At 40.7% G+C, this 26,850-nt stretch overlaps 1 protein-coding gene across 1 annotated transcript in view; it reads right to left on the reverse strand.

Moving 5' to 3' along the window:
* Positions 1-9,272, reverse strand: part of CACHD1 (cache domain containing 1) — a 186,830-nt gene extending 177,558 nt beyond the window's left edge. Inside the window, exon 1 of the mRNA XM_007063412.4 lies at positions 8,667-9,272. Within this exon, the coding sequence (XP_007063474.2) occupies positions 8,667-8,918 (252 nt within the window). The 5' untranslated portion in view covers positions 8,919-9,272. The remainder of the gene's footprint in view (positions 1-8,666) is intronic.
* Between the last annotated feature and the right edge of the window lie 17,578 nt (positions 9,273-26,850).

A 26,850-nucleotide genomic window follows, 5' to 3' on the forward strand; every position in this document is an offset into this window, starting at 1 on the left:
TTCTCAAGCCTGCTCTCGCTCTCTCTGGCCCACCGATTCCTTCATTATTTATTCACAGTGGATAGCTTCAACAGGAGGGAGACTGAGGAAACCCGGCAAGAAAACATTTTAAAGCCTAGTGGCTACTGCACACACCTGAGAGGTGGCAGATCCCTGTTCACCTGATGAGAAGGGACTTAAACGCGGAGAGTCTCCTACATCTCAGGTGAGTACCCTAACCACTGGGCTAAAAGTTATAAGGGAGGCGGCCCTCCTCCTGCTCCACTGGCCATTTTGTGTAAACTCCTCTATGGGGCCCAATCTGGTACGCAACCATGGCACACGCCTACCGGATTGGCACAGCAGGCCGGTTAGGCCAAGGAACATACCCCCATTTGTACATCACTCTGAGGCTTTGGATCTGGATGGCTGGCACAGAGCTGCAGTACGCACATTCTGAGACAGAAATGTAGGCTCAGAGGGAACTTTTACAGGAAAAACCCAAATGAGTTTAGGCACCTATGGGGCTTGGCTGCAGCTGAGCAGGGGTTTTGTGAATCCCATTGAGGCCTGATTCTGGAATTTAGGCCCTCAAGTGGCAGTCTAGCACCTAAGTCCTTTTGTGGCTCTGGCCCTAAGTGTTTTCCTTTGCAAGGCCTTCCATAACTGCATAGTATGATTTTTTTTTTTTTATTACTCTTAAGCATTGGAACGGTGTAATACATCAGAAGATAGAACTGCCATTAGTTGATACCCACAGGGTAGAATTTTTGATACATCCAAAAGAAGGTATTTAAGGCTACGTTTTTATTGTATTATTTATGATGTTCAGAAAGACTTATAAAAAAAGAGGCAAAAGATTGGAGTTTAAAGATATAGCTATTTATTATATAGCCCTGACCCTATGCTCATTGAAATCAATAGCAAAGTTCCCCTTAACTTTAAGGGGCGCAGAATCCAGAATCCAATGAAAGTGAACTGGTGTGTTATGTACAAGAAGCATACAAACATATAACATCCTACAGTTATTACATTATTCTCTGCATGGAACACTGATACCGTTTAAACTCAGATTATTTTTTAAATTATGTTGAAACCAAACATTTATTTTGTCCCCAAATGCACTTTAACCGACAGTTTACATTTTTGTAGTTATTCCTTCCTATTCTGAAACTCTCATAAATTGCAAATTTATTTTTTAAATTAACATGTAAAATATAAATGTTAATTTCTTTGCTACCAGTGCCAAGGTCAGGCAGATGGAACCACTGCAAGTACTTTGCTATATTGTAGGGATCATTAGGCTTTTGCCATTTCCGCTTTGCTGAATTAAGCTAAGAAAAAGAATTGGCTAACATATACTGTACTTACTTTGTGTGTTTCCTTAACATATGTCTTATCAGCCTTGCCACAGCTGAGAGATTTCAAATTGCTTTATGACATACTTGGATTTCCTCCCGTTAATAATTCCTCCTTTCTCCCTCCCATGACTGGCAGGGCTCTTCAACACAGCAGTAAAGTGGGACAGCTAATTATCTAGCAATCCACCTTGCTGCACCACATTTTGGCAACTTTTATCTGCACAGGACAGCTGCGTTCTCTGTGTTTGAAGTGAAATGTCAGTCTCCACTAATGCAACAAGACTTACATCACTAATGATGTCTCGACACTTTGAAGAAACAACTCAAAGCCTAATTAAAAATTCAGATTCATTCTCCTAAGCTTTACTATTTTAAGTGCCCTTCCACCAGGACCGCACTATATCTTTTTGAAATGTTTCATGAAAAAAAGTCCAAGTGGAATAGGATGAAAAACTGCTGCAGTCTTGGGCTTTCACAGAGCCTTCAGAAAGATTGTTATGATTGGATGCAAACCAAGACATAATCATGTAAAACAGATGAGATTTTACTCCACTGGCTTCCACTCCATAATTACTATAATGTATACTATTGAATAAGAAAAAACAGTAGCTCATAAACTATTTATCAACCTGCACTTCTTAATTTTTATTTTGTTTCACTCTCCCAAATGGCTTTCAAGCACAGTAAACCACAACCAGAAGCCAACAGAAAAAAAATACATAAAAATAGATACCTGTTCTTCTATTCTGTATTCAAGTGGATGCTTTAAAAAAAATAAGTAGATATGAAATTAGAAAAGTTTAATTTGATAAATGTCCTTAATTTTGCAAACTAGAGATCTTGATTTAAGATCATGATAATGATTGATGGTTTACAGATTTTCCCGTGGCACTAATCACCCTAGTATCTAAACACCTTACAAAATAAAACCATTAATGTCTGTAACATCTGTGAGAGGTAGAGAAATACTGTTATCCCCATTTTAAAGATAGGAAACAGAGGCACAGATTTGCCCAAGGTCACCCAGGAAGTTTATGGTGGAGCCAGAAACAGAACCTAGATCTAAGTTCTAAATCTAATGTGTTATCTACAACTCCAACCTTGAATACCTACCTCTTTTGTGAAGTTTGCTTTTGAGATTTATGGATGAAAAGTGCTAATTCTGGTTACTAGAATTCTTGGTTTATTACAACTCTATCAACAGCATCAGACAACAAACAGTGGTTCTGTACTCTTCAAAATAAAGGTGACATTATTTCCTTCCACACACAATGAAAATCTGACAGCATTCCACTTGTGTCTGTCAACCTGGCCTGTGTCCCACCCTGCTTTTACTGAAAAGCATTATATGGCTAAACATGCTACTAGTATAATAGTCTCCCAGTTGAGCTGGAGGAGCCTGTATACCATAGGTTTTTCTATTGTGCCCATTACCACAGCATCTGAGCAAGTATTAACACTGTTAATCAGAAACCAGAGCACTGTAATTTAACAGACAGAAAAATGTAGTTGTTTTTGTCCTTGGGAGTAGCCGACTGCCATTTTAGCAGTCAGGGAGGTATTTTTTTCCAACTGTGCTCCCATGTTTGGAGATGGTGGGGGGAAAGAGAAAGGAAGAATTGTACTCTTCTAGCACAATAAGCATAAAGGATCAGGATGAGAAAGTTGTCAAAATATTCTAAATCCTAAGGGCATATTGCTTTCTTCTGGGCCTACATGGCTTTAAAGTTATGTACGTACTCAAAATTACAATAGATATTCCTCTACCAAGCATTCATTAATCCTCTAAACACCCTGTGAGGTAGGTAGGTAGGTATATCTCCATTTTATAGATAAGGAGTCTGAGTTAGAATGAATTACCCAATGCCACTGAAAAAGTCAGTATTGTAACTCAGGAGGTCATAGGTCCTGTGCTTGTTAAAAAATGGTCAACATTTTCACAAGAATTGTGTCCTGTTTTTCCAGTCAAAATTTGTGAAGTTTTTCAACCAGCGATCTACACTACAATTACAATGGAAGCAGGGAAACCAATCTGGGATTAACCAAATAACAGAACATAGTTAAGGGCCAGTGTACTCTGTTCGAACTGGGTTAGGACACAATCTCCAACTTGTAATTTTAATGTAAAGCCCTGCAGTTTTTAAATGACTGCCAAGTGCCAACTGAACAGACAACTCAGAAGAATACACAGAATTTGCCCATTAACCTGTTCATTCAGCAAAGTACCATCTTTTGTGGCTTGTGACATTAAGATAGTCCATTAAATGTATGGTCTACCAAATGATGCAAAGTAATATGGCCGCCTTTTAAAATCACTTGGAGCACACAAACATAACTTAAATTGCCAGTTTAAGCATCAGGTGTTTTCAGAACACACATCATTGCCAAAACATACTGTAGCTGCTGCTCTACACCCACCTCCCCAGAACCCAACAGCACCAGCCATACGACAGAAGAACAAGAATTGCCAAAACAAAATTTCACAGTAAAATCAGACGGTTTTTGTCAACTTGAAGTCTAGCTACTGGTTTGGGCAGGGATGGGTGGGTAAGTAAATTGTAATTTCAGGTACTATGCTTGCCCCAGAATCCCACTGTGGGTTTACAGTCACATTTCTTTGAAAAAGTTTTTCCTCTCCCTGGGCAAGCAACAGGGTAAACAGACTACACCGGCGAAACAGTGAAACAATTTACAAAAGGTTAAATGTTGCCCCTCCTTTGTAAAGCACTTTGAGACCAACCAATGGACAGGGCTATAGAAGAGCTAGACATTATTACATCAACAAAGAATTGGCCCAAAGTGTTGTCAAAGGCATACGGTAAATATATTTCTACATAATACTTGTGATACAATATTCCACAAAGTATATGTGTAATGGGGGCACATATTTGTTCAAAAATAAATGTCCTACCTGCCCACGGAATGCTGCTCCTCACACAAGAAATCACACAGCCATGTTATCCTTACTCACAAGTATCTTTATTTGCAATATTGTTTATGGTATATTATTCTATACATTCAAAGGCTAATTTGAAAGCAACACACTTCCAGCAATAGACCTATGTTTAAAAACATAAAACTTGGTTTAAAAAAAAAAAAAACCAGCTTCTGCACTGATGCCTTTCAGCTCACCGTCTACAAATAAGATACAGCTGTCCTAATACCAAGACAATTGTTAGAACGATGCTGTCACAATAACTATCATCCTTACTATCCACGCAGAATCAGTATTATTCTTACTATTCACAGATGCATGCATCCCATTCATTCCAGTAGGATTTTGCTACTCTTAGAAAATAAACTATAAAAAGTAAATGTTATATAACAGGATTTCAATACAAGTCCATAAAAACAATGAGCCTTCCTATCAATATTCCAGATACATTTTCTTCACATTAGTGCTGTAATAATTGTATTAGAGGAAGTAGATATAGCATCAAGGAGACAGATTTTGTTATAACACTAGCCATGTCTCCAACCTTTTGGCTTTTATATATACACCCTCCCCTTTCACGGGCTTCTAAGGCTCAGTGCTCTCCTAGTTCCTCTCTTACCTCTCCAGATGCTCCTTTAATGTTTCCTCTGGAGGCTCCATCTCATCCTCCCTCCCTTTCTCTTTTGGTGGTCCCACCTTCAGTTTTCTCCTCTTCGGACTCTTTCCCAGATTCACATACGCCAAATCAACCTCTCGCCTTCAGTCTATTTACGGATTTCCACCTGCCTCTCTGATACTGCAGCCTAACATTCATTGGATATTTCATTGCCACCTCAGACTCGATGCAGCCACTAAACTTATTGTTCCTTCAAATTCCTCTCTACCTCCCATCTCCATCCTTCCCATCACCAAAGCTCATGACTTTGGAGTCACCATTGACTCCTCTCGCACTCTCTTCTTTCTTCACATTCAAGTTCTTGTCAAATCCTGCCATTTCTTTTTCTATGTACGCTCTCTCAAAAAATAAAAATCCATCTCTCTCTCTCTCCATCTCAACTGACCACATACTACAGAATGCCCTATTTGTTTCATGCTTTAAGCACTGCCACCTTTTGCTCCTCTCAACTCCAGTCTATGCTGAACATTGCTGCCCAAAATCATATCTAGGTATCTATGCTAGTTTCCCCTCTTTACTTTCCTGGCTCTCCACAACTCGGCCCTCATCTCCTCCCACATTCCCTATCATGCTCTCAACTCTGCCCAAGCACTAATCCTAGCCACTTCCTTTGTCTCCTTCACTCACTCCCGCTTTTGGGCCTTCTTCCATGCTTAGAGCAATCTCCCAATTAAGGTACACAAAGCTCCCTCATTCTTTTTCCAAAACTCCATAAGAACGGCCATACTGAGTCAGACCAACAGTCCATCTAGTCCAGTATCCTGTCTTCTGACAGTGGCCAGTGCCAGATGATTCAGAGAGAGTAAACAGAAGAAGGCAATTATCGAGTGATCTATCCCCATCATGCAGTCCCAGCTTCTGGCAGTCAGAGGTGTCAGGGCACCCAGAGCATGGGGTTGCTTCGCTGACCATCTTGGTTAAACCTCATTTGTTCCTAAATGCCTTCCAGTAGGAAGGACCACCTGATCACACAGTGCAATACAGAACAATGTAGTATAACAATCTTTTGCCCACAGACTGACAGCTCTTTAGAACATGGAACACGTTGACTGGCACAGCTCTCCTACCATATAGCCCACTAACAGCACTACATAAATACCAAAGATAATAATTCTGTATTAATTGCATGCAGCCCTTTTTGAGGACTAACTGCTTAAATTTAAAGAGTTGAAATTTTATAAAGATTTTTGTTCAACTGTTGGAAGAGATCATCAGAGAAGCTTCTAAAATCACGGGGAGTTTGTTTTCAACCAGTTTTTAATCTGAAACAGCTGTAGCAATGTACGGAGGAAGTGGGGAACGTTCAAATTAGCTTGATGGGACTTAAAACGGCCAAATATTTTAAAGAATCTAGGGCTCATCCTGTCAACTATTGGCTTCACTGTATTAACTGCTTTTGGCCTCACACGATTCAAGTAACAATAAATGCACAGCATTTAGTGTTGTTATTTTGCATACCTATATCCTGGCATCAAGCTTGCTTCCTAAGCCAATAGCCACGACCGGCTACAATTCTTGTGGAGGAACCTGGTTCATTTTATGCCTGCCTACAACACAATGAGGTGTTGTTATGGAAGATAATTTTGAGCATATGTTTTATGTGAGCTGACTTTAAAAAAGAAACAACCTAAAAACAAACCAAAGAAGACACGTATTGAAGCTGCTAGCACTTGTCAAGAAGGTTTTTTTTTTGTTTGTTTGTTTTTTTACAGTGGAGAAATAAGTTGAGAAATATGATCATCCTCATTTAATTTCCATTAACCAGAAGCTCCACCATTTATAGGACTATATATATAATTTTCAGGGGGTAAATATGCCTCTAGATCTCTAGACAGAAAAAGTGATTTCCCTAATGTTCTCTGCATTAATAATTTACTTCTATCTACCTTGTTAAGTGAAGTCATTTACATACATGTGTGATTATAAAAGACAAGACAACAGCTTGGTATTTTCCTGGACAAAGCCCCAGCCCTAGGAGGCCAGCCAACACAATGATGTTTCAAAGGTGGTAGAATGAAGCCAGTTTGGAGAAGATAAAGGGCCATTTGGGGAGGGACCCCTGCTGACCACATAAAAGTGTCACCTACTCAATTTGTGAGGCTTTTAAAACTGCGTTTGGTACTGCCTATACCTTGGATTGCAGTGCATCTGGGATCCGATTTCACTTTTTGTGTGTGTGTATGTTGTAGTTGATTGTTGTAACATAGCTATTAGCATCCTATGCAATTCCAGCCAGTGATTACAGAAATCACAGTAGTTTTACTAAAAAGAAAAGGAGGACTTGTGGCACCTTAGAGACTAACAAATTTATTTGAGCACAAGCTTTCGTGAGCTACAGCTCACTTCATCAGATGCATTCAGTATTTTTACTGAAAGTAGTTTTACTATCATTAATATGCAACCACGAAGGCAGGGATACAAATAATTCCTAATCACCTCTCTCCTCCTGGAGCTGAAAGAAATTACAATGTCAGGAAATGAGATGCAGGAAGATAATAAATTTGTCAAATTGCATATTCCCTTCAGAAAGGATGGTCTCCCTATCTCATCATCATCTGTGTGTAAATTCCACATATAAAAAAACCTCTCCTTCCATGAAGGAACTACAGTTTGTGATTTACTGACATCAGAAAGAAAAATATTCGGAGATGAAAAAGCTAAAATTGTACATGGACCTGAAGGACTTTGTTCAAAACCAGTTAGTATTAAATTCAGCTTTAAATATTGCTATACTTAAAGAAGTCTCAAAATATCCACCTTCAATTACAGCTTGTTTTATAAATAAACCTAAAGTTTACAATTCAAAACCTCTTTTTGAATCTTGCGAAATAAAAGTTTCAGTATTCTTAATTTAAGAGCTCAGAATATATATATATATATATATATACACACACACACACACATACACACACACACATATATGCTGTTGGTTAGTTTTCGGGAATTGTATATAGTCATGAATATAAACAAAAAACAGAAACAAATTCCAAGAAGGAAGTACTTTTTGAGTTTTAAAACAATACTCAAATCCACCTAAAGATTTATCAAGGATCAAGCTTGCCTCTGCCTCACAAAAGGCACAGGTCCCTGAAACTGAAGAGACAAAAGTATGCAAAATAGTCAGTTTCAAGACCCTCATAAAATACAAAGTATCCCTGCCCCACGAGGCAACAGCCTCGAACAGGGAGTCATGTTTCAAAACTTTATAACGATGCACTAAACCACAACGATCCAGGAGCTTACTGATCAGCAAATGGCAACAAAAAACAACCCCTACTGACTGGAGGGAGGACGGGGGGTCGTCTGTGTGTCAGGCAAAGCTGCATGGTGGGGGGAACTGTGGCCACTGTGGGAAAAGACTCCACAGCCACAGGGCTCTCACCGGCTCCCTGCAAGTCGGGGCAGAAGCGAGGGGCTTGCGGGGGAGAAAGGCGACCGCGGGTGGGGGGGACAAGCGGGAGGGAAGTTTGCAAAGAAAGAAATGGAAAGAAAAACAGGAATGAAGCAGAGGAGCGAGAGGAGGAGGGAGCGAGAACTAGGAGAAGAGGAGCCAGATAGAAGAAAGAAAACCAGGAAGAAAGGATGAAGGGAGAGAGGAGCAGAGGCAGGAGAGAGGGAGCGCACACAGGGAAAGGAGAGGAAGAGAACAAGGGGCAGGGAAGGAAGGAAGGAGAAAGGGGCAGGGGGGAAGAGAGGCGTGGAGGGGGAACGGTACCTGCATAGTGACGACCCCCAGCTCCTCTGTGGCAAGTTTCTTCATCTGAGTGGCTAAAACTTGCGCTTCATCCAAGATGGAAAACTCCGTCTCGGCCGCGCTGAGCCTCCAGAGAAGCGCCATGTAAACCAGCCAGAGGGGCCGCTGGAAAGCGCTGCCCCGACGCCAGGGGGAGAGGAAGCGGGGGTTCCGGCGGCCGGAGGAGCAGCGCGCCGGCCAGGCGGCCTCCTCCCGACCTGCCCCCCTCGCCATGCTGCCGCGGGCGCCTCGGAGAGACCCGCGGGGGGGGACGGACCCTCCCTCCCCGGGCCGCAGCGCGCAGCCCCCCGCAGCAAACTTTCCACAGCGCCTCCCAAACTTCTGGGCAGCCCCTCCCTGGGCTGGAGGGGTCCCACTAGGGCGCGGGGCTCGGGGGCGCGGCGGCCCACCCCTCCATGCGGGGGACGCGAAAGCCTGCCCCTGACGCTCCTCCCCGGAGGGCCAGCCACACCAAGCGGCGCCCGCGGCGCGCACCTAGCTCGCCCGCCCGCCCGCCTGCCTGCGCTCCCGCTCCGGGCGCACTGAGCCAGCTTCGGGATCGGCTCCGCTTCGCTGCCGACTGAAAACAGCGGTGGCTGCGGAGGGAGGGAAACTGCGGAGCAGGAGGAGGAGCCGGGCCGGGATCGGAGTCACCAAGGGGGGAAAGGGAGGTGTCTGGTGCCACCAAGCTGCTCGCGGGCTCGGTGCACGCCTCAGTGGTGTGCTTGAAACGCGGGGAGGGTAGTGGGGAGCCGGGAGGGGGGTGCACACGCCCCTTCGCAGGCCTTCAAACCTTCTGCAACTTCCCAGCCAGGATTTTCCTCTTCTCTGCGGGTCTGGAGTGTGCACTGGTGTTCGCTCAACCTACATCAGGCCCACCATATTTACCTGGCTGCGACCCCAAGGGATCTCACACTGACAGCCAGCCTGCCTTTTCCGGAGGCCTCACCCACCAGCGAATGGGGTGCTGGAATTCTGACTTTGATAAACGTGTGAGTGTGTAGACCGGTTAGAACCTCCAGTCCGTTCCCCAAGGATGGGTAGTTCCCCGCTGGAAGACTGAGCAGATATTAAACGGATGCGACACACTTGATCTTTGGGAAAAGGTCAAACCTGAGGGTGGCCAGGACACAACCTTGTGGCAAAAGCTCAGGTCTGGGAGGGAAGAGATCTGAGTTTTATTCCTAGCTGGGGCAAGACATTGCATAGCTCAGGTTCCCTGTCTGAAAACAGAAATAATAATAAATGTTATTTTAACGGGTCATTTTGAGTCATTAATGTTTGTAATGTGCACTGAGATTCTCATGGAAGATGCTACAGAAGAACAAAATATTGTTCCTATCATTAATTATAAATGGTATAAGTTTAACCTGTGAAAATCTCTCTCTTTCTAGGTGTGGACCAGTTTCACTATACTTTCTGTATACAAAACAGGGTTTGGGACAGATATTCTTCTAGGAAAATTAGGTTTCTATGTACAGACTGCAAGCAGCAGAACAGGGAAAAAACAAATTCAAAACAGTCATGTCACGTAATAGAAAATGAAGTATGGGCTCTCGGCAGCAGCACTGGAAAGTATGCTGTTTGTTTAATATTCTATGAGCATATTCTTAAAATATCACCACACGTCTTAAAATTTTCAGTGCGCAAGTATGTGTGACTTCGTCTCTTCTTGAAGCCCTGAGCAATAAAACACCCATTCCAATGTGGCACAGCATAACATAGACTGGTGTCAAGCAATGGGTCTTAAGAAAATATTTATGATGCAACAGAGAAAAACAAAAATGCATGCAACACAGAATGACAAGTTTCCTCCTGGGTAATGCAGCATAAAGAGGAGAAAATATAACAGGCCAAAAACTCTGGCAAAATATCTCCTTTGACTTCTAAGCAGTGAAGCACTCTTATGGGAACACAATCACTTTGAAAGTGATTCAGAGAAATCTCTTTAACCACTTTAATAGAAACCACTGGAATCAGTGGATACTGATCCCTGCCACATGAGATAACATTTTAATCCAGTTCTTGTGACTGGCATCAGGAAGTAATGATCAGCCTCTCCAACATTCCCGCTAATCAGACCTTTATTACACCACTTTTCTATCACATGTCAAGAAGAGGAACTATTATAAATGAGAGGCATAATGTCCACATTGGAGTTGTAAATTAGGAAGATAGAAACAGAGGTATTAACATAGTGGATCAGACCCGTGGTCCATCTATTTAATATTCTTTCTCTGACGGTGACCCCATACCACATAATCCTGAGGAAGGTGCTAGACACCCCAATTATGAAATAACCTTCAATAGGGAAGTATCTTTCTCATCTCCATCAACTAACAGTTGGTTTATGTCCTGAAACTGTTTAAAAAAGCATCCTGTCTACTATAACTGGATATTCACTATATCCATTTAAATGGTTAATTAAAAAAAAATTATACTAAGCTCTTGGTATCCGTGATATCTTGCAGCAATGAGTTCCACAATAATACATTATGTATAAAAAGTATTTTCTTTTATCAATTTTAATTTTTTTGTCTTTCATTTCTATTGACTATATCCTTTTTCCAGTACTATGAGAAGGGGCAAGTGGGATCTACCTTCTTTATAGTACTCATGTTCTTTATGGTATCTTCTCTGATTCATTGTTTTAAATAAACAGACCCAGTGTTTTCAGTTTCTCTTTGTTTATAGCCTTAACATGCCACTGATAATTTTCGTCAGCAATGTCTTTTTTTGGTACAGATTGACCAGCAATAAACAGAGTATTACCTAGTGGCATTATTATAGTTTCAGTATTATTTTCTAATCCATTTCTTGTCCATCCTAACCTTTAGTTTGCTTTTTAGACTAACTTTGCAAATTGAGCAGGAATTTCAACTGACCACTCCACAGTGATGCCCAGGTCTTTTTCCTGAATGGTTATAGTTAGTTTAGAGACAAGCAAGGTACCCGAATAATGCAAATGTAACCTTCCAATGTGCATCACACTGCATTTGTCAACACTGAAATTCACCTCCCTTTGTTAGGTCCTTCTGAAATTCCTCACAATCTTCTCTAGTATTGATTAACCTAAATAACTTTATGTCTTTTGCTAATTTTGCCACTTACCTGCTCACCTTGCTTTCCAGATCACTGATAAGTAAATTAAACAACATCAATTCTAATACAGAACCTTGAGACACCACATTGGTAACCTGTTCCCATATTAATAATTGAGTAATTTCCCCTCCTCTTTGTTTTCTGTCACATGGGCTCATCTTCAGACCCACTGATTGAAGATACTGTTGTGATGAGGGCCATATAACACAGATAGACATACTGAAGTCACTGGGGTTCAGCCTGAGCACAGAAATCTGGTTGTATGTACTTGACTTTCATCCCATCATTTTTTAAACAACTTCTTGTAAGAGCTTTTGTCACAGGTTTTTTTAAAGTCCAAATAAATTATGTAAGCAGGTTCTCATTTATACACACAACCACTTCTGTACATGAGAGAGAGATGATTTTAATTTTACAGAAGCCATGCTGATTTGTCCCTATCACATCATGTTAATTTGCATGATTTATAATTCTCATTTTAATTATTGTTTCAACCAATTTTTCTGTTGAGGCCTTCTAGTCCAGCACAGATTCTGTAAAATAAAATCATGCCTGTCTAATCTACTAGACTTACAGTGCCCCTTATTTCCTCTTTTAAATATAAGTATGGTCCTCTGGTCCTTCAGTGCAGTAGCTGATTTTAATGAGAAATTGCAGATTTTTGTAAGCAGCTGAGCTACTTCATTTCTTCAGAACCCTTCCAGTCCTGATGCATTGTGGTCCTCTAATTTATGTTTGTTCCAGCACCTTCTCTTTTGTCAGCCCAATCTCTGATAGTGCCTTAGCTTCATTGAAGAGAGGTAGATATCTCCCCAGCATCTTTTGTGTGAGGACTGAAGGAAAAAAAAATTTACTTTTTCTGCAATGTCCTTACCCTCTTTAATTGCTTATTACTTTTAAAACTATTTTTATTTCCTTTTCAAATTCCCGTTTAGCCTTTACATTTTACCTGCCATAGTTTGTGTTTCTTTCTATTGGCTTTAATAGCATTCAGATTTCATTTGCTGAAGGATTCCTGTTTGGCTCAAATAATTCTTTGAACCTTACCATTTAGCCTTATTGTGTTTTTACTTATCTTTTTGCTTCCTTTTCTGATTGCCTTCCTTCTCTGGCTCTGTGCAAGCATGCTTAAGTAGTGCACGTGTTCAATCTGAGGAGCTGAATTTCCTCACTTTGGACTTTCAGGGCTTTCAATTAGTTTCCTCATTTTCTTTGAATCCCCCTTTCTAAAGTTTAGTGTCTTTTTGTGCTACTTTTGAGTATGATTTTTCCTCCAAGAATGTTGAACTTGATTATACTATAGTTGCTTTTATTTAGCAGCTCCACTATGATTACTTGAACTAAATGCTACATGTTAGGACTAAGCAGAGAATAGCATCACCTCTTCTGTGCTCAAGAACTAAGTGTTCCAAGAAGCAGTCATTTAAGATGTCAGGAAATTGCTCCTCTAAACCTTGTTCTGTGGTAACGTTTGATCAGTTTCTGTGCAGGTCATCCATTGTTACTGTTTTATTTAGAGTTAGCTGCCTCTTTGATCTCCATCAGCATCCTTTTCCTGATCAAGAGAGCAGTTATATAAACCTGTTAGCATGTGATTTGGAATCCATAGCCATACTTTTCTTACTGTCTGGCCCTTTCCACTCAGAAATTTTATCTCAGAATCTATGGAATCTTTTAGGTTCATAGATTCATAGGGTTTAAGACCAGAAGAAACCATTAGATCATCAAGTCTATGCTCCTGTATATCGCAGCCCATTACATTTCACCCAGTTACTCCAATTTTGATAGTACCTAAGCAGTCTTTTCTCTGTAGTTTATAGCAAGGAAAGGAAACAGAAAAAACTGGCCTGTGACTGTGTATTTGAGAACATTCTTTCCACAAAACAATTTATTACTAAACTATATTTTTAATCCAAACCATCATTTTATGTAATTTCTGAACATGTGGTGTGGGATTCAAAGTAATTGTGTGGTGTCCAGCTGTACAATCATGGATTGACACAAGCTCCAAGTTAGCAACATATTTGCAGCATAGCCATATTGGAAGTTTCCTTTTTTAAAAAAAGTTTCCTTTAAAAATCAGCACCACATTCTACTTGTTCAAAGGTGCTGCAATAAAGAAAACAATAAACAAAAGCAGTAGGCACCCGTGGACCTTAGGGAGTCTTCAGACTACTCCCACATCAGTTTTCAAATATCTAGGCTAGTGCAGAAAGAACCCCTGAAAAGCACAAATTGGGAATTGTGGTAGCAAGCCAGATAAATGTTGATTTGGCAACCTAAAGAAGAAGCAAGTTTCTAGAGTGATATTAAGGATGGAGGCATGCTCAGGTGGACTTCCAAGTAATTGCAGACTATTAAAAAGCAGGTCAGTAAATTGTCTAGGTCAGTCCTTCTTCCTTTATTCATTTCTTCTGCCTCTTATATCTCAGGGTGAAACAATGATGAAATACTATAGCTTAGCCATGTTGTTTATGGAGTGAAATCTTGGACCCATTGAGCCAACCACAGCCTTTAAAGAGAAATGCTCATTTACTTCACTCCACTGCCTTCAATACCACAGTGAGCAGTGATTGCAAGGTGTTGCAAACCAGGAGGCTGGAGTATATTCTCCCACCATGGATCTACAAAGAAACAAGAGGCTTGATTCCCAGAAGGCAGAACACTGACAACAGAAGAAGGATTTCAAATGTGATACTCGTCTTCAAGAAGGCTAGTGACCCAGCAGAAGTGGGGTTAAAAGCCAAGGAAGTTTGTGATTGGCTGGAGTGGAGGGCAGGGTGTCTATAGAAAGCCAACTAGTATTATAATTTGAGGTGTACTATATTTCCATTGGAAGCACTCTGTCTATTTTAATAAACAGTATAACTTCTAGTATTTAGCATTTTGAGGGCATCAGACACACATTCATTTCTTTGTATCTGGGGAAGGCAGCTGGCAAAACACATCTTCAGTAGTCAGTATGTAAATAGACACTGATACCCATTGTACATATAAGTATACTAAAGTAAATAACTCTTCTCTACAAGTATAGGCCCCAATACAGGAAAGTAGCCCAATTCAGGAAGGGCTCTCAAGCACATGCTGAACTTTATCAACCTAAATTTAAAGTGCCTGCTTAAGTACTTTCCTGAATAGCAACTCTTTTCAGCATGTGCATCAGTTCTTTCCTGAATCAAGGGCATCACAATTATTAAACATTTAACATTTTCATGCTTGTAGCAATTAAAGGTTAACTTTCAAAAAGTTAACCAGCTTTTCTGAGTCACATTTTTGTTCTGTTTAGTCCCCTCACAAATCTATTGGAAAAACCTAATATAAGCTAACAAAATGGATGAGCATCATGTATCTCTAATTTACTCCCTGTGATAAAGATGTGATTTGGGGGAAATTGACTCATAGGAAGTTGCAACTTAAAATTGCATTAGATTTCTTCTCCTCTTTTAAGTCCTTTCCATTGTTTTCAGTAGTTTCATGCTTGAAATCTTTTTTGTCCACACAAGTATAATATTAAACATAAAAGCCAGAACTGCTTATCAAGGAATATCAAGCTTCCTGAACTACAACAATGGACATTACTCACCAGGCCAAGACGTCCCTAAGGATAGAAAACAGAGTAACAATAGTAATACAATATAGATAATACAATGACGTTTCTTTAGAGGAAAAAATATTAAGCGGAACTTGAAGGGTCAGTTTCCTTCATGGGCTACTCATAAAACTATAACAGCTGTGAAACTCAGGCCTTGAATTAAAACTAGTTTAGAAAGCAATCAACTTGCAAACAGCTAGAAGATAATAAAGTGATAAGTAACAGTCAGCATGGATTTGTCAAGAACAAATCATGTCAGACCAACCTAACAGCTTTCTCTGACAGGGTAACAAGCCTTGTGGATAGGGGGAAAGCGGTAGATGTGGTATAGCTTGACTTTACTAAGGCTTCTGATACTGTCTCGCATGACTTTCTTATAAATAAACTAGGTAAATACAACCTACTATAAGTTGGGTGTATAACTGGTCGGAAAACCATTCCCAGAGAGCAGTTATCAGTGGTTCACGGTCAAGCTGGAAGGGCATATGGAGTGGGGTCCTGCTGGGATCAGTTCTGGGTCCAGTTCAGTTCAATATTTTCACCAATGATTTAGATAATGGCATAGAGAGTGCACTTATAAAGATGATACCAAGCTGGGAGGGGATGCAAGTGCTTTGGAGGATAGGATTAAAATTCAAAATGATCTGGACAAACTGGAGAAATGGTCTGAAGTAAATAGGATGAAATTAAATAAGGACACATACAAAGTACTTCACTTAGGAAGGAACAATCAGTTGCACACATACAAAATGGGAAATGACTGCCTAGAAAGGAGTACTGCTGAAAGGGATCTGAGGGACATAGTGGATCACAAACTAAATGTGAGTTAACAGTGTAACCTTTCCAAAGATCGTAAGGCATTTGGTGAAGCTGGATATTACATTCCACTAAATACCCTGCTTTACAGTCTCACTTCCACATTGACACTGATTTACACCAGCTGAGGAAATGGTCCTTTATGTTCATACTAATTCTAACCTGAGATCTCAGTTCTGTTTTAGTCTAAATATGTCAAAGCTTGTATATAAATAAAATCTGTGGAGGTGGATTTTGGGTTTTATATCTCTTACACGCCAAAAAAACCCTACATTAAGGCTCCCAGTTCCAGTCTCCTTGCCCAATCAGTCTCAGTCCGCTGTCCCCCCACTGGGTCCCATTCTTCTTGTCTAAGCAATCCCATTCTCCTCACTCCAACTCCCCATCAGTTTCTTTTTACCTCCTCCAATCACAATCTCACCAGACTCCTTATCCCCATCCTTTGCCTCCCCCGATCTGCTTCCCTCCTCCTCGCATACGAATCTGACAGATTCAGGAAGAGGGTCATTGACAGCACTGGAGAGACAGACTCCCTGTTCTCAATCCGTGCCTGACCCCACCTTGTCACAGAGCAGCTGAAGCAGCCATTACAAGGAAAATCCTTCTGAGTCCCCATAGCCTTGGGCTGAAGCACACTCAGTCACTGTGTAAGGAATGGCACGTGTACAGGCTGGTCACACACAGGAGCTGTGAGAGGACGGAGCATGGTCAATCACACTGTGTGGGGATGGTGCACAACAGTCTGGTTAGCACTAGGGGCAGTGAGAGGCTTGAGCATGCTCAGTGAGGATGGAATCTTTTATGATTTTAGCTGATAAGCTCCAGTTAGTCTTCACAGAACATGCGCAAAGCGCAATCTTTTAAAGTTTATAATTTGGCCAGATTTGAGTGGATTTTTCACAGAGATAACAAAGGCCATGCCCCAGCCAAATGTCATGTCTCTGTTCCAAGGCATGGGGCACTTTTCTTTTCTCAAAGGAAAAAACAGAATTATTTAACATGAGCAAGACTGTGATGGGGTGTACAAACCCCACACTGAGCAACAAGGGCTTAAAGGCTCATTTTGGGTTCAGCCAGCCCTGCCCTGCCACACCTGCAGCAAATGCTCCATTTGCTGGAGGAATTAAAAGGCATCAAATTAGCTCAATTGGTGAGTAGTGTGGAAGGTGAGCAGACCTGTAGCCCATAGCTCCAGCAGAGTGAAACCTGAAGGCTCTGACACAGCTGCCCAAAGGGGCCCTCTGTGAGGAAAGGGAAGACCCACCACAGAGACAATCAGAGAGGGACATATTCTGTGGTCCTGGACAGTGGCAACGCCCTCTTGCTTTCTTGGGATTTGGATTTTCCCATCAGGCGAAGGCCTTGGATTGAGATGACCCGAGGAGAGGAGAGGAGAGGAAGAGGTCCAGGGAGGACAGCCTTAAGTAGTCTTGGTTGCAAGGTTACTGGTAGCTAAAAGGGCCCTGGGTTGGAGCCTGGTAGAGTGGGAGGGCCTGGGCTCCCCTCCCCATAACTCCCTTGGTAGTCTAGGGTTGTGGCCGTGACCACTAGACCATGCTTCCCAACAAGACTCTGAGTGGAGACCATTACAAAGACATTCTTGGAAACAGCTGAACCCTTATCTGAAATTAAACAATGAGCCTGAGGCAGATTCCCAGAATGCAAAAATTTAGCCCACACAGCTAAAGTTTGGCCAAGTTATAAGCAATTGAAGATATTCTTTTCTCATGAGAAGTGTCAGACAATCTGAATTACAGGTGGAATTACTAGCTTTATCTATATATTCCTTGGGCTGTCTGTTTTGTTGCTTGTTTGTTTTTGTCCTTCTTCCCTCTTTTAGCTTCTTGTTGATGTCATGAGTTTCTCACCAACATCCCTCCATGGGAACAGAGAGCATTAATGAAAGCATGTTGCTTCCATTGTGTAATGGGGGAAAACTGGAGCACCGAGAAAGATCTTAATGGTGGAAAAAAGGAGGTGTAGGGTTTTGGGTAGAGGTGGGATTGGGAAGGGACAAATATATAGCTAGTGAATGCATTGGCCTACCTTCTGCTGAAAAAGGCATAGGGGAACAGCTATTACTGCCAATCTCTGCCCCAGAAAGCCTCTGAGCAAATCTTATTCTTTCATACTTTGCACAGGGGTAGGTTTGCCCCATAGACTTTAAGCCCAATATTATGTTATTTTTATTATCTAGTGCCATAGGCATACACTGTGTTTTATAAACACACAGACTGTCAAGTTCTTTGTCTCTGAGAACTTACATTCTAACAGAACGCCACTAGCCATCACCTTCAGCCCCCAACTAAAACCTCTCCAACGCATCATCAACGATCTTCAACCTATTCTGAAGGACGACCCATCACTCACACAGATCTTGGGAGACAGGCCAGTCCTTGCTTACAGACAGGCCCCCAACCTGAAGCAAATACTCACCAGCAACCACATGCCACACAACAGAGCCACTAACTCAGGAACCTATCCTTGCAACAAAGCCCGTTGCCAACTGTGTCCACATGTCTATTCAGGGGACACCATCATAGGGCCTAATCACATCAGACACACTATCAGAGGCTCGTTCACCTGCACATCTACCAATGTGATATATGCCATCATGTGCCAGCAATGCCCCTCTGCCATGTACATTGGTCAAACTGGACAGTCTCTACGTAAAAGAATAAATGGACACAAATCAGATGTCAAGAATTATAACATTCAAAAACCAGTCGGAGAACACTTCAATCTCTTTGGTCACTCGATTACAGACCTAAAAGTTGCAATTCTTCAACAAAAAAACTTCAAAAACAGACTCCAACGAGAGACTGCTGAATTGGAATTAATTTTGCAAACTGGATACAATTAACTTAGGCTTGAATAAAGACTGGGAGTGGATGGGTCATTACACAAAGTAAAACTATTTCCCCATGTTTATTCCCCCCACCCCTCACCGTTCCTCAGACGTTCTTGTCAACTGCTGGAAATGGCCCACCTTGATTATCACTACAAAAGTTTCCCCCCAGCACCTGCTCTCCTGCTGGTAATAGCTCACCTTAAGTGATCACTCTGGTTACAGTGTGTAGGGTAACACCCACTGTTTCATGTTCTCTATGTATATAAATCTCCCCACTGTATTTTCCACTGAATGCATCCGATGAAGTGAGCTGTAGCTCACGAAAGCTTATGCTCAAATAAATTTGTTAGTCTCTAAGGTGCCACAAGTCCTCCTTTTCTAATTGGGCAAAGTGTCAAGCAACTCTTGGGAACAGAGAGTGGTGTGATAGTGTCGGCAGGCTGTGGGAGAGGTGATCGGCAACAGAAGGCTAAGTGAAAGCATACATACAACATTTAAACCTCTTAGCTCCAACACATAAACAAAACTTGAGAAGAGTGGGAATCAAGTACTATGAGATCTGCACAGTAAGAGCTTAATCGCTAAAAGGTTTTACCGTTCCCTGTGAAACAGATGCAGCCACAAGGGAGATAACTTGCTTCCTAAGTACCTAGCAGTGTTTGTATCATTCTGGATCTTTCATACCAGTTCAAGATGGCCTCATTTTCTTCCCCTTTATGCATCTCTACCAGGAAGCTAGTTCCCAAAATAATGGTTTAAGTTACCAGTCCAAATGATGGTGTGTAATGCAGTGGTTATTTGTTACCATATTGTATTCTGTTTCTCCCTATCAGGTATGGTACTAAAAATGCTCACCAAGATCTACTATTTTTCCCTTTTAATACTCCATCTCCCTGCCACTAAGGAATAATCCTCTCCAACAAGCAACACCATAATTTTTCCACCAGATGCATTTATTGGTTTCCTCAATGTCAAAATTGCCAGCCGGCCGGCTGAGACAGGAACAGAGGCAGGCTGGAACAGGGCCTGGCTAGCATGGAAACTGGCACAGGCTAGCGTAGGAGCAGTCTATTGACACTACTGGCAACATGAGCGAATATTCCTAGCTAGGTATTGACACTGAGCAGACTAGAGAGACTGCTTCCCTTAGGAGCCTGTATACCGGTCTTGGGATCACCTGGGTGGATCCTTGCCTATGGATTGGCTGAATCTTGGTTGAATCACACTATCTGAGTCAGGAATGACTCATCAGGCTTAAGCAGGTTCAGAGGTAACTGAATACACTCAACAGGTCATTCTTTAGCAAACCGAGAATTCTCTTTAGCATCTTCTCTCCCTCCCAGGAGTCAGCACTTCCCAACTCTGATGGCTGAGAAACCATCAGTCTCTAAGGTCAATGAGGCTCAAATGTTGATCTCCATTTTGCTAGCCCTTTGACCCTGCCCCTTCGAATACATTATCTGAGTCATTTGTCATGACAGTCTTTTGGATAAACAATAATTCTGGATAAGGAATATTTAGATACACAAAACATACCTATATATGGAAACTGAATTTGTAGGAAGTCAGGCACAAAGCTGGTTTTCCCTGCAGAATCCTGCAGGGAGGGATTTGCAAGATCCTGTAGAAATAATCATAACTATGCTGAATTGCTGCCCTGAAGGATTTTTAAACCTGCAAATACATTAACATTTCTTTCATCTTTAACATTTCCATTAGTGTTTTTCTTTGCATATATATGCATGTAAGCTGCCATGTTTGAATCAGTAAAAATTAGGTCTAGGTTACAGCCTAAAACAGATTTAATATTTTTGATCATGTAATGTCAGATTGAGAGCAAATTTGCCTTTGATATCTAAGATTCCTTTAATTTCAAACAAAACAGCTGCAATTTTAGAGGCGCTCTCTGCTAACAAACAGTAAAATACACTGGTTTCAGAGTAACAGCCGTGTTAGTCTGTATTCATAAAAAGAAAAGGAGTACTTGTGGCACCTCAGAGACTAACCAATTTATTTGAGCATAAGCTTTCGTGAGCTACAGCTCACTTCATCGGATGTAGTCCAATGAAGTGAGCTGTAGCTCACGAAAGCTTATGCTCAAATAAATTGGTTAGTCTCTAAGGTGCCACAAGTACTTCTTTTCTTTTAGTAAAATACACTCTAACTCCCAATCTATTTGTTGTATTTGTTGCCTCTTGTCATATACTTAGATCATAAGCTGTTTGGGCAGGGACTATTTTTAAGAACTTAACATTAGAACATATTGGATTAGACCAATGGTCCATCTAGCCAAACAGTGGACAGTGCCAGATGCTTCAGAGGGAATGAACAGTACAGGGCAATTATCCAGTGATTCATCCTGTTATCCTGTCCCAGCTTCTGGCAGTCAGAAGTTTAGGGACACTCAGAGCATGGGGTTGCATCACTGACCATTCTGGCTAATAGTCATTGATGGACCTTTCCTCCATGAATTTATCTAACTTTTTTAACCAGTTATACTTTTGGCCTGCACAACTTGCCTCGGCAATGAGTTCCACACATTGACTGTGCCTTGTGTGAAGAAGTATTTACTGGTTTGTTTTAAACCTGCAGTCTATTAATTTCATTGGGTGACCGCTGGTTCTTGTGTTATGTGAAGGGGTAAATAACACTTCCCTATGCACTTTCTCTACACCAGTCACGATTTTATAGACTTTTATTATATCTCCTGTTAGTCATCTCTTTTCCAAGCTGGACAGTCCCAGTCTTATTAATCTTTTCTCATATGGAAGCTGTTCCATACCTGTAATAATTTTTGTTGCCCTTATTTGTATCTTTTCCAATTTTAATATATTTTTTTTGAGATGGGGTGGCCAGAACTGCATGCAGTATTCAAGGTGGGGGCATACCATGGATTTATATAGAGGCTTTATGATACTTTGTCTTATCCATCCCTTTCCTAATGGTTCCAAACATTTGTTAGCATTTTTGATTGCTGCTGTACAGTGAGTGGATGTTTTTGGAGTACTATTCACAGTGATTCCAAGATCTCTTTCTTGAGTGGTAACAGCTAATTTAAACCACATCATTTTGTACGTATAATTGGAATTGTGTTTCCAATGTGTATTACTTTTCACGCATCAGTTGGTAGTTGGGGGACCTTGTTATTTACTTCCTTCCACTATGAATACTGACCATTTATTCCAATCCTTTGTTTCCTATCTTTTAACCAGTTACTGATCCATGAGAGGACATTTCTCTTATCTCATGACTAAGGATATGATTCTGTGACTTTCTGGGACCTCCATGACTTCTTCGGTTTCAGCCAGCCGCAGCAGCAGGGCTGGAGCAGCTGTCAGCCCCCGCCCAGGAACAGCGGGCCAGCGGCCAACCCATTGGTGGAGCAGTAGCCTCTGGGCCACCAGAGCAATGAGGTGGTGGTCAGCCCTTGCCAGCAGAGCAGCGGCCCCAGGAACAGCTCGCGATTTCCATGAATTTTTGTTCAGTGCCCATGACCTGTCTGACTTTTACTAAAAACACCCATGACAAAATCTTAACCTACTCATGACTGCTTATTTTGTGTAAGCACCTTTGGTATGGGACCTTGTCAAGGCTTTCTGAAAGTCCAAATGCACTATAGCAACTGGATCACCCTCATCCACATGCTTGTTGTCCCCCTCAAAGAATTCTAAGAGATTGGTAAGGTATAATTTCCCTTTACAAAAACCATGTTGACTCTTCCCCAAAGTATCGTGTTCATCTATGTGTCTGATAATTCTATTCTTTACTATAGTTTCAACTCATTTGCCTGGTTAGGCTTACTGGCCTGTAATTGCCAGATTGCCTGTGGAACCATTTTTTTTTTTAAATCAGCATTACATTAGCTATCCTCCAGTTGTCTGATACAGAAGCTGATTTAAGCCATAGTTAGTAGTTCTACCATTTCATATTTGAGTTCTTTCAGAGCTGCCGGATGAATACCATCTGGGTCTGGTCTTCCCATTATCCCACATGTGTGTACAGTGCCTAACACTGGGGCTCTGAGCCCTGGCCCCAGCCTCTAGGAAATGCCATGATACAAGTAAAAATATATGAATAATGTAGAGAGTGGATGAACTTTGTAACTGCATGTTTGGAAGACAGACTTACTAATCTGAATGTCTTTAAGGCCCTTACCCTGAAAACTGTTTTGTGAGCAATCTCTTGTTCTAAGGGGAGCACCTCTGAAGTCAATGGGAGTTTGCGTGCATGCAACAGTTTGCAGGACTAGGGCCTAAATTAGTATAATTTCAATCTTCTTCTAGTATTCCTTTTTCCCATTTTCTATTTCACATCATCTTTTATGTTGCTGTCCCTTAGGTTGGAATGGCAACCCACAGTTTGTCTGTGAAATATCCTTTCTTTCAGTCCTTCCATAAAACTCACTCCTTTTTGTAAAAAGAAAAGGAGTACTTGTGGCACCTTAGAGACCAACAAATTTATTTGAGCATAAGCTTTAGTGAGCATAAGCTTCACTCCGATGAAGTGAGCTGTAGCTCACGAACGCTTATGCTCAAATAAATTTGTTAGTCTCTAAGGTGCCACAAGTACTCCTTTTCTTTTTGCAGATACAGACTAACACGGCTGCTACTCTGACTCCTTTTTGTGAAGTCTTTCAATTCAGATCTCACCCCCATCATCATGTATTTGATTTCTTACTCATCATGTTTATCTGTCTTAAGACTTCTGCAAAATCTTAGTTTTTGGATATCAACGGAATTTACTCATGTGTATAAGGGACTACAACATCAAAGCCTAGATTGTAGGATGTGCAAAGGAGGGGAACAGATTTTAAAATAATTATTTTCACTAGTAATAGAAGTAGAAGAAACACTGATCTGGCAGCAAGATGGCGATATAAATAGGCATGTACATTAGCTTACAATTGCTGTATTTTAAACACTGTGGGGAAAATAATCTTATTTCTCTTCTGCACAAAATGTTTTCTAGTTTAATACTAAAATATCATAAAATCTTGATGTAGTTTATCACCTTGGACTTGCATTTTCTAGACTGATATAGTAAACAAGCATTTCTGAACTGAGAAAATAAAATCCATCAAAGAAATCGGTTAAGTAGTCTGCTCATAGAATATAATAATCTATTATAAACCAAGTAGGTTAGGTGTTTATTCAACAGCTCATCAATAGTCAAGTTAAATGACAGTCAAGATACCTACCTTGCAATATGAACCAGCAGAATACAAATCCGCTATCTAGTTATGTAAGATTTTGGTTTAGAAAACAGGAGCAAATATCACTGTCATCTTTGGTGACAGTCTTTTCAGTGATAGAAACATTCCCCTAAAATATACTGATATTATATTTACTCCTAGACTTTGAATATATTGCTAAATGATACTGCTAGCTGTTAATATTTTAAAAAATGTATCATGTAATAAAGCCAACTTAATATCTTAATCATCCTTTTAAAAATAATTCAGTGTAGTTATTGTTGTTAAAGACTATAGATTAAAGGAGAAATTGGGATTTATTTATTTTTTGCATGCCAGATCATCATGGTATGTGTCTCCCCTTTTCTATTTTTTGTAACTGTTTCCTTTCTCCACTATGCTTTTTCTCATCATCATAACAATACACAGCCAAGATAAAGCTCCCATCCTGCAAATGGTTCAAGAGTGTGAGTAGTCCCATTGAATTCAGTGAACTAGTCATGTGCTTGAAGTTAAGCACATGCATAGGTCATCATAAGATTGTGGCTTTGGAGGTATTTGTCCTTAAGAACCTCAAATCTATTTCTAAAGGAATTGTGGGTTTCTTCAAGAAAATGTTTATACTTTGTATATAATCTGTAGAGAAAAAATATTTTGTCCACACTTCCTCACCAGAAATCATAACACTTGTTATTTTCCTACATTTGTAATATTTAACATCAACTCAATAAATCTTTGTTTGAAGCCTTAAAGCAACAGCCTATTTTTAAATTAAAGAGCGATTGGAGCAGGATGTGAGGTCGTCTTATTCACTTTAAGGCTCTAGTGTTAGATAGTTTAGAATTCCAGTTCCGTGAGATCCACTCCAGGCACTGCTTAGAACATTCTATTTCTAAAAAAAGGGATGGGAACTCATTTCCATGTTAAAGGTACAGTAATGTTCCATTTAGCAATATGCATCCTTATCAGTGACATACCTTTTCTGTTTAGCTATCCTTTAATTCTTTCAGTTTGATTATTGATATAGTAATCAGAATGCCATTTGATACACATTTCCAAACTGCATGGCACACATGTAGATTTAACTAAAGCAACCAAAGAAAGTGAAAAATCCCAGCTGGTTTTCTTTTTCTTCTCCTCCCCATCAATAGGATTAGAATACTTATCAGTCCTGCTCTGCGTTCAGATTCTTATCACAGATTTCAGCTTCGCCAGCTAATGAATAGCTGAAAAGTGTCAGAAAAAAAGGACTTTTATTTTCCAGCTCTGAATGCCCTTAATCATGAAGGGTAAATCTAACACGTATTTTTCAGATGCAGTTTGTTGGTTGCTCACATATAAATAATCATAGTACAATATGTGCAGCCCTTCTTATCATTCTTTGAGGCCACAAATGGGGGCAGAGAGGCAGGCAGGGGAGAATGATAGAAAGCTTTTTACAGATGCGTGTGGCAGGTCTTGCAATTGACAGCAAGTTGAATTAATAATCTAATCACAAACTGATTTCACACACAGTCTCACTCCCTGTGCTGGCAGGGTCTGGAAATACTGCTAAGGCAGCATGCTCGCTCCCTGTTGGGGAGGAAGTGTTTTGCAGTGCTCAACACTGCCCCTTCAGCAGATTAAGGAGAGGTGTTAGAAGGCTCTGAACAGCATCCCCTGTTCAGATAGAAAGAAGGAGGTTCTGAGCTTTAGCCTGAAGAGTGTAAACCTGTAGAAACTGGGAGGCTCTACGATACTCCAAAAGGAAGAGAAAAAAATGTAATGTAGAATTACATTGTTTATTTTATGTAGGTGACCAAACTAATGTAAAGTTGTCTCAGGCATTCATTGCTGGGAAAATGGGGACAAAATGGATTGAAGTTCAAATCCATTTGAATTTTATGTGGACAATTTACTTACCAAATCAAAATTCTGAAGCAAATATTGTACTGATTTGGCTAGTGGGGATATGTAGCACTGCCCTCCACATCATAGAACCAAAACTGCTCAGATGGGTAGGCGCGTGCATAGGCCCAATACTCCTGACAATTAACAGATTCTTCTTTCGCGCCCGCGAGAGCGACCTGTGCTTTGGAAGGATCTGAATTCTAGCCCAGTTGTAACCATGAAGTTCTGAATTGCCATTGGGACAACCATGAATTGGTCACGGATTTGTTACAAGGTATTTGCATTTCATTCATAGCACTCGCTTATCTCATTATATAATTAATTGTCTGATGCTCTCTGAGGAATATAATAGAATAATGATCCTTATTCTAATCAGAATGGAAAAGTTAACGTGCATTGGTCTTAATGTAATGTTATCAGTATGTAAATTTTATGTAAGGTATTTCCCAAAGTACCATCATAGTGGTATCCAAAATTTGCCCCAGAGTAGGAAACTAATGTTGTTGCACTGTGAGCTGAAGATATGATTTACAATAGGCCCTTTCCCAAAAACGTTTTAGAGGATACCTTTTAATGATGCATAAAAGCCAGAGAAATAGTAATTATGAAATACTCCTGTTTGTAGATTTATTAGCCATTTAAACATACTATACAGCTCCTGTATGTACTCTGCAGTATGTGTTTATATTTGACAGTATTATTGGAAATGAATGTATATTTAAAT

Source organism: Chelonia mydas, chromosome 8, assembly GCF_015237465.2.
Source record: "Chelonia mydas isolate rCheMyd1 chromosome 8, rCheMyd1.pri.v2, whole genome shotgun sequence".
Lineage (NCBI taxonomy): Eukaryota > Metazoa > Chordata > Testudines > Cheloniidae > Chelonia > Chelonia mydas.